The sequence below is a fragment of the Ptychodera flava genome, chromosome 1 (assembly GCF_041260155.1).
Source record: "Ptychodera flava strain L36383 chromosome 1, AS_Pfla_20210202, whole genome shotgun sequence".
Lineage (NCBI taxonomy): Eukaryota > Metazoa > Hemichordata > Enteropneusta > Ptychoderidae > Ptychodera > Ptychodera flava.
This window is the reverse complement of record NC_091928.1, coordinates 29382643-29395607: the sequence shown is the minus strand read 5'-3', so window position 1 is coordinate 29395607 and position 12965 is coordinate 29382643. Positions and strand designations below refer to the sequence as shown.

The following is a 12965-nucleotide window of genomic DNA, read 5'->3' as shown; positions in this document are numbered from 1 at the left end:
GACAAATACCCTTATATATTCAGGAATTCCTTTGACACAAAGGCGATCAGGGACTTACAGACTCGGTTTCTTTAGCCATTGTATTCATGCAACTCTTGATTGTTGTTAACAAGCTTGATTGTTAAGACACTTTTGGAGTGGCACAGACGCCACAAATTTTCAAAATAAGCTAGTGTATTTTTCAAATATAAAACTGAATGCACTACATGGGCAGTCAAGGTCATTTTAACTGTTAAAATGATTCGAAAATATATGTGAACATGAACCTAGGCATCAATCATATAGAGAGAAAAGTTTTGAAACTCCTTATGTAAATGCCTTCGTGTCTTAACGTGCCACCACTTCCATTAAAGATTGGATCGATTTCAGGCGTTGACGAAGCTTTCATCAGCTCTTTAAGACGATGGGCGGAGTTTGAAATCCAGCAAGCTAGTTTCTCAATCGACAAAATACTGAGTCAATGTGCAGCGACTTCCCCCTATCCTGCAGTTCTCGTTAACTGCTATAGTCACCCCACTGCATCTCAACCATCGTCATAGAAGATCGTGGTCGAATTTCTTGCTCTGCAGGAGCCAATCAGTTTGCGTTTTGAATACGATGCTGCAATCCACAACTAGTGACGGCTGTAAGCCTCTTTTCGATTGGTCGAATTTTAATCAGCTTGCGATGGAAAGCTCAGCTGCTAAGTTATCGTTCTGAGTTTCTCGGATCTGGAACGCTCGGTGTCTGAGATGTTGTGTTTTGATAAATTTCTGACTGACGTTTATAGTTTTGAGATAAAGACAGACTTGAAGCAAAAAATTCCCAGTTGACATTTAAAACGCAACCAATGAATTGTGGGATTTCATCAGAGCGTCATGATGAAGATCTGTTAGAAATTGATTTTTCTAAATAAAAAAAAGTAATTCGTTCATGGTCAATCAGTTACAATGATGTCAAAAGAAGTTTATCGTCACAATTTTCATCACCGCTGTAGACGCGTTGTCATGCCAACTGATTATGCAGCTACTAAAGAACCTTTCTTCTGACGTTAAAGACTGAAAACCCCACAAGCTGCATCTTTTTGCCTTTTTTTTTACACTGCGCCATTTTTTCGAGAAGATGTCCGGATCCTGAAATCAAATGCAACTCATGTAAAAATGTTTCCCGAAGTGTGACCACAGACGTTTTTAAAGCATTGGAAACGAACGCGCAACTTACATTTTAACGACTAAAATTCGCAATTTTAAAAAAATGGCCGCCATTAACACACGCTTAAACTCCTACATTAATGACCATAACCGCAACCAAAGATTAAAATAATACACAAATGTTACTTTATAATGGAAATTCAAACTAATTCTCCGAAGATTAAAAGATGCTGTGTTGTTTAGTTGAATGCAAAAAATACAGTCAACGGGACTTTATAATTTTAAACATGAAAACCAAACTCTCTCTCTCTTACTCCGAATTGAGATCTTCGATGTCCCTGACAAAGATTCCGCCTTGGTGTTTGCATGTGTTCCTGCACGCTCTGAAGGACTCGCTGTTGACTTTGTCGTTGGTCTTCTTAAAGATGATGAATCGTTCATCTGGAGACCTGGAAATAAGGTTGACTCCCGGTTTGAGCCGCCGCGTCTCTTCGGACGATAGCTCCAGCACGGTGACCGACTCCTGTGGCATTTCTTCTCAAACACTTATAAACAAAACAGAGAAATGAAAAAAGGAAAAACATACAAATGCTGAGAATGTTATATTACCACGAACAACCTCAATTAATCATATAATCTTTGGTACATGGCCACAGAACCGAGAGCCATGGACTTGACCTGCGTTCGCGTACTCTGGTTATGTGTCATGACATTAAAGGGACAGTACCGGTAAACACCCGCTCGTGTACTTAGAGTTCCGCTTATTTAGCTAGCTCTTGCTTAGTTTGAGAAAAAAGAAAAATAGTGTAAAATAACGTTTTAACAGTATATTTTTTTGACTTATTGGTAGGTGTACCCATGCTGCAATATATTATTTTTTTTATTCTTTTCCTCTAACAATCGAAATTTGACTGTGACGTCTCGGCGGAAAAAGAAATGAGCGAAACCCGAAATACATGACCGGGTGTGTGTAGCTTTCTCTGATTTTTTCACCCCGTTATTTTTGTTTTGCATGTCAACACCAACTTTCCTCATCACATGCCACAAAGAGTACTGATGAATGCTATCTCCTCACTGAGGCAAACTTGTTCTCAGCACAGAATGCTCCTCGAGGCTATGTTTCATCACCTGATCTGAAAATGGAATGAAAATTCAAACCCATGTCACGTGTTCGTGTAAATAGGCTGATGATATGGCGCTTGAATTGATAGTAGATACGTCCAATAGTAGATATCTGGCACCAGAGCCGCTGACGGTGGATGGTCGGTCTAGAAGTTGTTGAGTATTTCAAATACCTATACGGGCTTACTTTGAAAAAAAAATAAAGGCAGAATTCCAATGCAACTACTAACTACATATTTAAGATAACCATGCTATACTTATGTTTCTGTCGAGGAGGCTGAGAAATTTTGGTGTCAGTTAAAAAGGTCTACAAAAACCTAACTGAAAGACTTGCGTACTTACTTTTGATATCATAGAATGTGACATGGCTTTAGTTTTGTAACAGTTTCATTGTACCATATGTTGATTAGTGTCTTAGTATTTGGGGTTGTTGTAGTCAAAAGGATATGGATCGCTTGAACTGTCTTTTAAAGCGGGCAATGTGACTTATTTTGAATTGTGACATTGGTACCTCATCCGTTGGAATGTTTACACTTCTACAATGGTATCCGCCATATCTTATCGCTATATGTACAACCTAGTTCTATCTGTATACAAGGCTGTTTGTAGCCTGTCTCCTCTACACATCTTTCACTTTGGAGGCGCATACTACCTTAAGTGTTAGGAATAGAACCCAACTTGCACGAGTTGTACACATTGCCGCGCAAATATGAGCAAGAAACAATAAACTCAACTTCCATTCACAGATAAGCGCAAGCATGCCAAGCAATGCCCGGTACTTTAAATACGATTATGCCACCTAGGTAAGTCATAAAAGGCGATCGACGAGGATTTCTAAAAGTACAACACAAATTAAGCTGAAGTAAAATTTAAGGTATCTTATACAGAAATTTCATACCGGAAATACTTAAAAAAAGTTGACAAGATGCTTAACCTTTTCATCCCCAATTCCCTGTATAGAGGTCCACACTTACCATTGATAACAATGGGTTTGGACCAAACCATGGTGGTGAAAGGGTTAAGTTTAGCTTGATTCACGAGCGAATCGAACGTTTTGCCATGACAACGATTATATTTATGTTAAAAGTATTCATCAAATCACTGTCTCAAACCCTTGCCGTAGAAGAAGTCGACTTTTTACCCACAATGCATTGCAACATCATGTAGTTTGACCCCTTAGCATGAGACAAAAGGCATAGAAGGTACCGAGGATTGTCAATGATACTTGCCATCCATAATATTGTCAGTTTGAAAGAAGTGATACCGTCCGAAAGACGATGCAGATGCAAGTGATTCACAAGAATCTTTTTGTAAATCATTCATACCAAGTGCAATAAACATTTAAAACTCAGATCAACAATTACAACAATGTGAGCAATCGCCATTGTCAATGACTTCAGCAGTTTTGGTGTGGTTTTATTGCGATGATAGTTTTATAATGTTGTTAATTTGTTACCTTGTAATTGTTTGGTGGAGCAAAAATATTTTATTATTGTTTGTTGTTGTTGTTGTTGTTGTCGTCATCATATATGTCTGTAAGTATAAATAGCACTTTTTGTCATGCACATCTGATGTCTAACCAGACAAGAATTCACTTGTCAACAATATCAAACAGTCTACACAGTTACAAGCTAAATCAACCAGCTCAATATTGTGTATATTAACATGCTTTGAAAGTAGAACAAGAAACTGTAGTTGACACTTAGAACAAAAATAGTGCATAAAATCATCAAAATTAACAGCTTTATCCCCGAATGTGACCCTTGAAAACGGCTTTCTCTTCTGACATTAAAATAACCAAAGTCAAATTGCCCTCAGCCCCCACCCATGTATGTTTCTAGGCAATACTCATATACTGAGCGCCCGCCCCTTGTTTGTTTTACATCAAAACCACCGCCAACATGTTAGAGAAAATTTATACATGTAAGTAGCAATAAAAAGCATTGAAGTTGATAATAAAGGGTATTTGAGTTGATAAAAGTCCCCCCTCTTCAACACAAAAAGTCCAACGGCCAAATGAAGAAAAGGGGGACCTAAGACCAATCAGTGATAACCAATCAGTGACAGCTTCCCCGTTTTTATCAACAAAATTTCGGTGTTTACCTGTTTTATGACATAGTGCGGTAGCTATAGCATACATTTCCAAGTACGAAAATCGTTAAGCTTTCATTGTTGAAAACTTAGAGCCCGATCTCCAAACCTTGTGCCCAACATGTCATTTACATTTAAAATTAGCAAGACCCAGAAAGTACCCTCTTTCATGGTACATGTACCGACAAGGTTAAACAAACATCTCCGTATGTAGCTATTATTTTCCCTTAAGGTAGTATGCACCTCGAAAGTGAAAGACTTAAACTTTTGCTCTGACTTTCCTCAATGAATCTCTCAATCATTCTCTTTCAAAATCAAGAATAAAAATAGGGGGTCACAGTGCACATTTTGGTACTAGAGAAACAAATTGCCCAAGATTTACCGATATTAGAAATTCAAAATGGCCGCCATCCCTGTGTTAACTCTATGGAGAAAAATAAATTTTCGAATTTCGAAAAACTAAGCCGGTAGAAAGTTTTCTTACACCAAGAGCTTTAAAATGAACCCCAATATGTTGTATATCAGAAGAGAATTGTAAAAGTTTGAGAGTCCGAATGTCTGTCCCAAAGGTGCGTTCTACCTTAAGGTAGTATGCATTATCTTCCCTTAAGGCAGAGAGTCCGAATATAGAGGAGCTTTAAATATAAGACCCCGCAAGTGGTAGATCAGAAAAGAATTGTAAAAGTTTGAGAGTCCAAATATCTGACCCCGAGGCGCGTTCTGTCTTTCTTAAAGCCTTTGATGATTCCCTTCGCTACAAATTCCCGCGGTAACAATCTCAAAACCTACCCAAGCCCCGCACAAGAAGTTATCTTAAAGGAACGACATGGGGTTTACAGTACCGACAACCGAATTTTTTTTGTCAAATCGCCCCAAAAGAACTTTTGCTGTAAGGTCTGCAACATGAATAAATCACGGTAGCGCTAAACAGCATTTGTGAACACATGACAACGCACCTTTCGAGTTGAAGACGCGCCCGATTGTTTTGATCTCTGTCTTCTATGCTCGATGAAAAGGTCCCGTAACTTGCAACTTCTTAATCCGACGGAAAAATGGCAGAAATCGACTTTTTAAAATGAATCAAGTGGGAGTCACCGTCATCCCTGTGGCAATGATCTCTGTTGACTCACGTCTCCCATATACTCGATAAGGCGCAATCTACACGGTTTAGAATGCTTGGCACCGTCGCATAGATGTATATAGCACGCACGGGGTTTGAAGTTTGAGTTTGAAAGAACACAAATCACGAACAATGCCTCATTCTTGCATTTCTCAAATAACCTCCCCTATTTACTGTCAATTGGAAAAGGCAAGTTGCGTACGCGTTCTTTATAATACCTGTAGATTATTTATGTCTCCTTCTAATTGGCGACAAAAGGTATTTCGCGTTTCATCCAATCACAGTGCTTGGTTTATAGGGCACGATGCCCGAGTTCACTAACCGCGAATCTTGAGGTCTTTGACTGGTCTGCTAAACTTGTAGAATGCGCCTCGGGGGAAAGACCACAGTCCCCTGTGTTTTGGCTATGTCTCCGTCGAATTCGGCGGAAAATCACACGAAACGAGCGTTTTTGAAGCAAATTAAGTACCAGGTATAAATTTTGAGAATGATAGGGAACGATCGACGGTTACATGATAGACGAACTTGCTACTTTTCACAGTAAAATCGAACGTCGAAGACGACATGGTGGCATAATCCCTAATAGGAAATAGTCATTTGGTTTCCTGACTTGGTTTTTCTCAGGCATATGTACACACGTTTATGGTGCGCATAATCCAAGAGCGAAATAGATCACAAGTGACTGTGGACAGACATCGGGACGCACATCGCTTTTACAATTCTTCTCCAGCCCACCGCTTTTGGAATACGTAAACCTTCTACCTTCTCAGTTTTGGGAAAAAGTCGAAAATTTTCCTTTCCAAGTACAGTCAACGTAGGATGGCAACTATTGGGTAATTTGTTTCCATGGGACCTACATTTGCGATGTCAACGTTGATTTTTTGCTCACGTGTTTAACACGTGAGCATACGTCGCAGCGATGTCTGTCTGTCTCTCTGTCTGTCCGTGTGTCCGTGTGTCTGTCTGTCTGTCTGTCTGTCTGTCTGTCTGTCTGTCTGTTGGTCCGATATCTCAAAAACGGCTTATCAGATCAGAATCAAATCTGGTACATATATTCAGTTAGCAAATGGCAAGAACTGATTTGTTTTTGGTGGTTGTGGCTTGCATACTTTTTGCTCATTTGCATAATTAATGATTTTAGAAAAAAACGGATATTCATTAAAAACGACTTCACACAATTTGATGAGATTTGCTACAAATGTTGATCACACCAAGATATATCAGTTGTGGGAACCATTAAGGGATGACATGAAAGAGAGTTGCTAATTTGCATATTTAATGAACTTTCCTAATTAGGGATATATGTCTGATTTGATTCAATCAAAATCGACCAAACTTGGTATGTATATTAAAGATACTATGATTTAACATTATTGAAAGTCATTAAGCGTTTTAACTGCAGCCAATTCCTAATTTACATATTTAATGAACTTTGCTAATTAGAGATATATATTTAAATTGACTGGACCAAAGTTGATGAAACTTGCTACATGTATTGAAGCTACAATGATACAAAATTCTTGAAAGTCATAAACATTTTTATTTCAGCCAATTCCAATTTGCATATTTAATAAACTTTCCAAATTAGGGATATACATCTGAGTTAACTTGATTGTAGTTGTTGAAACTTGCTATATACATCAAAGATACTGTGATATAATATTATTGAAAATCAAAAAACATTTTTACTTCAGCCAATTCCTAATTTGCATATTAAATGAATTTTCATAATTAGGGATATTTATCTGAATTGACTTGATCAAAATTGATGAAACTTGCTATGTACATTAAAAGATACTATAATACAATATTATTGAAAGTCATCAAGCATTTTCTCTTCAGCCAATTCCTAATTTGCATATTAAATGAACTTTCCTAATTAGAGATATATATCTGAATCAACTTGACCAAAGTTGACAAAACTTGCTACATATATTGCAGATACCATGATACAACATTGTTGAAAATCATTAAGCATTTTATAAGCCAATTCCTAATTTACATATTTAATGACCTTTGGTTATTAGGGATATATACTGGATTTACTTAATCAAAGTTGGCAAAATATGCTATGTACATTGATGATTATACCAGGTTAAAACAATATCAAAAGTCATTTCACATTTTCATGTCAGCTAATTTATAATTTGCATGTCTAATAAGCTTTCACAGCTCAGCATATATGGCTTGAAGGACTTGGCCAATGGTAATTACACTTGCTATATAAAGTGGTGATACAATGACAGCAGTAAAATATCTTTGATATTTTTATTTCAACTAATTACATATTTGTATACTTCATGACCTATAAATTTGCGGTGATTATTGTTCATTACGTTGATCATAATATTTTCAATGAAGTTGCAAACATGTGGCAAAGGTTAAAATTTACATATGACTGCAATATATAATGAAACACGTGAGCATTTTCAGTTCATATCTGGTTATTCTTGATTTGGTGAGAGACTTTACAAGGATCACGATGAGTACCCTCGCTTGTTACTGCTATGTAAGTTTACAGATTTATTTTAGAGGAGGGAGGTCAATCGCTCTTTCTCAATAATTCCGTCACCAGGTATAATACATATTGGAAGCAATGAAGGCACATTGGCGAGCGTTGTCATATCTGAACGCTCGAAGGTCGAAGTTAATTATTGAGGAGGGTCCGCCAGCCTCCCTCTGAGCTCAGACATAATATCTCCGTCCTGTGGCGGAGCAGGTCGAAAAATTTGTATAGTTCATTGGCAATTGCCCATGCAAGGTAGACATTAGCAATATGACGATCAATGTGAGACCAATCTGACAAGCCAATTTAAACCGTGTGGGGACTCTTGTACTATTATAACACAAATAAATGTTATTATTACTGTCCGATCTACCCGGTCTATGATTTCTGGCCAAACAGGCTACAAAAAGTCTGAAGCCATCTCGTCGCCAGTCATCGGCAACACCCGATAGGGGACGCTACGGACTGAGATAGATTTGAAATTTCTTATCATGGACATAGTTTTAGCGTTGGTGCAGTTTGCTCCGAGCCAAGACATTTTAAAAGTTTCTTCATATGCACAGCGTATTGGATATTGGGGTTTGTTGGAAACTCGCCGTTTTTTCTTAAATGTTGACTATAGATGGAGACTCGAGCATATTGAAGGATGCGACGGACTGAGATTGATTGGTAATTTCTTGACATGGACGGAGTTTTACATCAGTGCAGTTTGCTCCGAGCTGAGACATTTTGATAATTTATGTACTACACATAGCGTGTCGGATATATTTTTTTTCGTAACCATGGACTTTAGATATAGTCCTGATATTATTGTGGATGCAATCGAACGTGAGTGATCGGTCATTTTTGCCCTGGACGGAGTTTTAACGTTAGTGCAGTATGCTCGGAGCTGAGACATTATACCGTTTCGTCATAAACACAGCGTATTGGATCCTGCACGTTGCTGCAAATAATTGACTTTTCGTATCCATGGCCTTTAGGTAGAGTTGTGAGCTTATTGGAGGATACAACGGACAGAGATAGATTATACATTTTGAAGCTTGGACGTAGTTTTTATTTGCAGTTTGCTCCGAGTTGAGACATTTTAAGTCTCGTCATATAGGCCTATACAGCGTAATGGATATTGCAGTTTGTTGGAAACTTTGCATTTTTTTCTTAAATGTTGACCATAGATAGGGTGCCCAGCATATTGGATGATGCTACTTACTGATATAGATTAGTAATCTCTTAACATGGACGGAGTTTTAACGTTAGTGCAGGTTGCTCCGAGCTGAGACATTTTGACTGTTTCGTCATATGCATAGCGTATTGCATGTTGCAGATGGCTGCAAACTATTGACTTTTCGTATCCGTGGACTTTCGATAGAGTCCTGAATTTATTGTTTTTGTACTATACATAGCATGTCGGATATTGCAGATTGCTGCCAAGTGAAAGAGTAACCGTGGACATTAAATACAGTCCTGAGTTAATTGGAGAATGCTACGGACTAAGATAGATTAGTAATTTAATAACCCGGAAGAAGTTTTATTAAACGTCAGTGCAGTTTGCTCAGAGCTGAGACTTTAATAATTTTTGTGCCTACACTTAGTGTGTCGGATATTGCATATTGCTGCAAAGTGAATGACTTTTCGTGACCGTGAATTTCATAGAGTCCGGAGTTTATTTAGGGATGCTTCAGACCGAGATAGAATGGTCATTTCGTAGCCTGTACGGAGTGTTTTCGTTACTGCACTTTGCTCTGAGCTGAGACATTTTGACCGTGTCCTAATACACACTACGTTTGGATATAGCAGATTGCTGCACACTATTGGCTTTTCGTATCCGTGGAATATAGATAGAGTCCTGAATTTATTGTGGATGCAACGGACTAAGATAGACTGGTCATTTCTTAGCTTGGTCAGAGTGTTAACGTTGGTGCAGATTGCTCCGAGCTGAGACTTTAACAGTTTTCGTATCTACACATAGTGTGTCGGATATTGAAGATTGCTGCAAAGTGAATGACTTTTCGTATCCGTGGAATTTGATAGAGTCCTGAGTGTATTAGAGGATGCTGCGGACCGAGATAGAATGGTAATTTCGTAGCCTGTACGGAGTTTTAACGTTACTGCAATTTGCTCCGAGCTGAGACATTTTGACCGTTTCCTAATACTCACTGCGCATTGCATATTGCAGATTGCTGCAACGGACTGAGATAGATTTGAAATGTCTCACCCTTGACGGAATTTTAACGTCAGTGCAGTTTGCTCCGAGCTGAGACTTTAATAATTTTTGTACATACATTTAGCGTGTTGGATATTGCAGATATGCTGCAAAGTGACTGTGGACTTTGATAGAGTCTTGAGTGTATTGTAGGATGCTGCAGAATGAGATAGATTGATCATTTTTTAGCCTAGACGGAGTTTTAACGTTAGTGAACGTTGCACGGAGCTGAGTCACAGCTTATCGGATATTGCAGATTGCAGCAAAGTGAAAGACAATAGATAGCCCTGAGCATATTGAAGAATGTTTGGAATTGAGATGAATATGTCGTTTCTTAACGGAAGAGGAGTTTTAACGCTATAGTGCAGGTTACTCAGTTCTGAGACAATTAAATAATTTTGTTACATACATAGCTGGTACGGTCAGATAGTACAGATTGCTGCAAAACTATTTTCGTGTCACAACTACACGCTACGGTAATCTTTTCAACTCATGGAGGGTATTCTCGTGTCAACTTTTTTATCTCATAATCCGACGAACAGCATTGAATCGCCCGGGCTTTCCTCTCGCCCGCGCTCATAAATAAACGTTAAAAAAACCCCAGTCAAACAACAGGGCCCCAGAACTTGTCAGTGAGTAGGGCGCGCGCTGCAAATATTTTGCAAATCCGAAGATTTTTTTGAAAAATATGTCTAAAACTTGGTCCACAAGTGCTCCATTTTATTTTGTGATTGATTATGATCTTTGTACAAATCACAATTTTCGTTTTAGCTGCAAAGTTACTATGATTACGATATTATGCATATTCTCGAGCATGTAAACAAACCTTAACTGTGTATTTGTGGGCAGTCACATGGTTCAGCTCGACCAATCAAAGTGCGATGGACAGGGCATGGTAATAGAATTTGTATTATGCGCCACCAGTAACTTGTTTGATTTATATATATATATATATATATATATATAATATATATATATATATATATATATATATATATATATATATATATATATATATATATATATATATATATATATATATGTATATAACCGTACGCTCTGTGCCCAAGTTCAGAGGTTGCCATGAAGCCATTATGGTGATAACCGGGAGGGCACATTGTATACATTTTATATATATATATATATATATATATATAATATATATATATATATTATATATATATATATATATATATATATATATATATATATATATATATATATATATATATATATGTATATATGTGAGAGGAGAGAGAGAGAGAGAGAGAGAGAGAGAGAGAGAGAGAGAGAGAGAGAGAGAGAGAGAGAGAGAGAATTCTCCAGTGAGCTAAAAAGTCCCCCTCCATTTTGCATTTCCTTAAAAATTTATCTGATTTATGTTCCTCCGAAAAATCTAATGATTCTTGTACACTCTTACTATTCCAATTTAAACGAAAGCCATGGAAATCATATGTAAGCTATAAAGGCAAAACTTCCAACTAGAGGATCAGTTTTAGATAAAAATGGTGATCCCTGTCCTTTTTTGTCTTTTATTTGTCGAATTCCGTACGGAGATAAAGATGACTACAATGCCATTCAAAAGAAAACATATTACAGGAAAGGTATAAATAAGCAAGAATTAAACACGTTTATCAGCTTTTCCTAAAAAATTTAACTCCTCATCTCTTCTGTAGATTTCTTTTTCAAAATTATATCTTAACACAAGCTCAATTCTTAAGTATAATTTCAACAGGTGTATTCATTTCTGCAAATTAGAACTTGTGTATACTCTATTTCCCTAGAAGAATCAGAAGTTTTAGATAGATAGATAGATATACTTTATTGTCCATAAAATCATGGAAAGTTGTCTTTAAACATCAGGACCGCTATAAAAACACCAAATACGGACAACACCATACAAAACAATACAATAGTTACAGACAAACACAACACTATATTAAAAGTTCTTACTTAAAATGGTGTTTGCTCTGGTTCTCCGGATGGAATCAGACATATTCATATTTAAAACAGCAACTGCTGACGGTATAAATGACTTCTTAAAAGATTCTTCCTAGCCCTGGGCACAAGTAGACGGCGTCCCGAAGGCAGATATTGAAACTTGTCATTCAATGGGTGAGATTTATCACCAAGAATGGATAAACCTTTCCTACGAAGAGCATAAGTATACAGTTCTCCAAGATCTTTTAACTTTGTCCCGACAAGTCGACTACATATGTTACAATTTTCGTTAGTCGCATTCTCTCTTTAACAGAAATATGACCAAACCATGTGACAATGTTATAAGTTAGAATGCTTTCAATACAGCAACGATACACAGAAACAAGGATGTGACTGCTAACATTGAAACTCTTTAGCTTCCTCAGAATAAATATTCGTTGGTGAGCTTTCTTATAAATTTTGTCTGTATTCTCTTTGAAACTTAACTTCTGGTCTACTATGGACCCTAGATATGGAAATGATGATACTATTTCAACCTGTTGGTTGTCAATGGTAACAGATTCTACTTTTTCTAGCTTTCTGCCATTATTAAGAACCAACTCTTTCGTTTTTTGATATTTAAGGTAAGAAAACTGTCTTTGAACCATGAACACAGGCGATTAATTTCAGGAAAGTAGCGTGACAAGGATACTTCGCCTTTTAATCTGGCAACTAGTGCCATGTCATCAGCAAACTTCAGCAAAGTCAACAAATTATCCGATAACATGATTTCGTTCGTGTAAATTGAAAAGAGTACAGGCGATCGAGAGGACGCAACCTTGTGGCGCACCAGTATTCAACGTTAGTTCATCGGAC

The 12965-nt window shown here is 37.4% G+C and overlaps 1 protein-coding gene across 3 annotated transcripts in view; it reads right to left on the bottom strand.

Moving 5' to 3' along the window:
- LOC139134859 (cytidine monophosphate-N-acetylneuraminic acid hydroxylase-like) overlaps nt 1-12965 on the bottom strand; it is a 57021-nt gene that overhangs the window by 37083 nt on the left and 6973 nt on the right. For 2 of the 3 annotated variants that reach the window (XM_070701930.1, XM_070701943.1), the window contains exon 2: nt 1445-1675. In XM_070701930.1, coding sequence (XP_070558031.1) covers nt 1445-1662 — 218 coding nt within the window. In that variant the 5' untranslated portion in view covers nt 1663-1675. Of the gene's footprint in view, nt 1-1444; nt 1676-5299; nt 5648-12965 lie in introns of those variants that run through there. The other variant, XR_011552892.1, reaches the window with a different exon arrangement.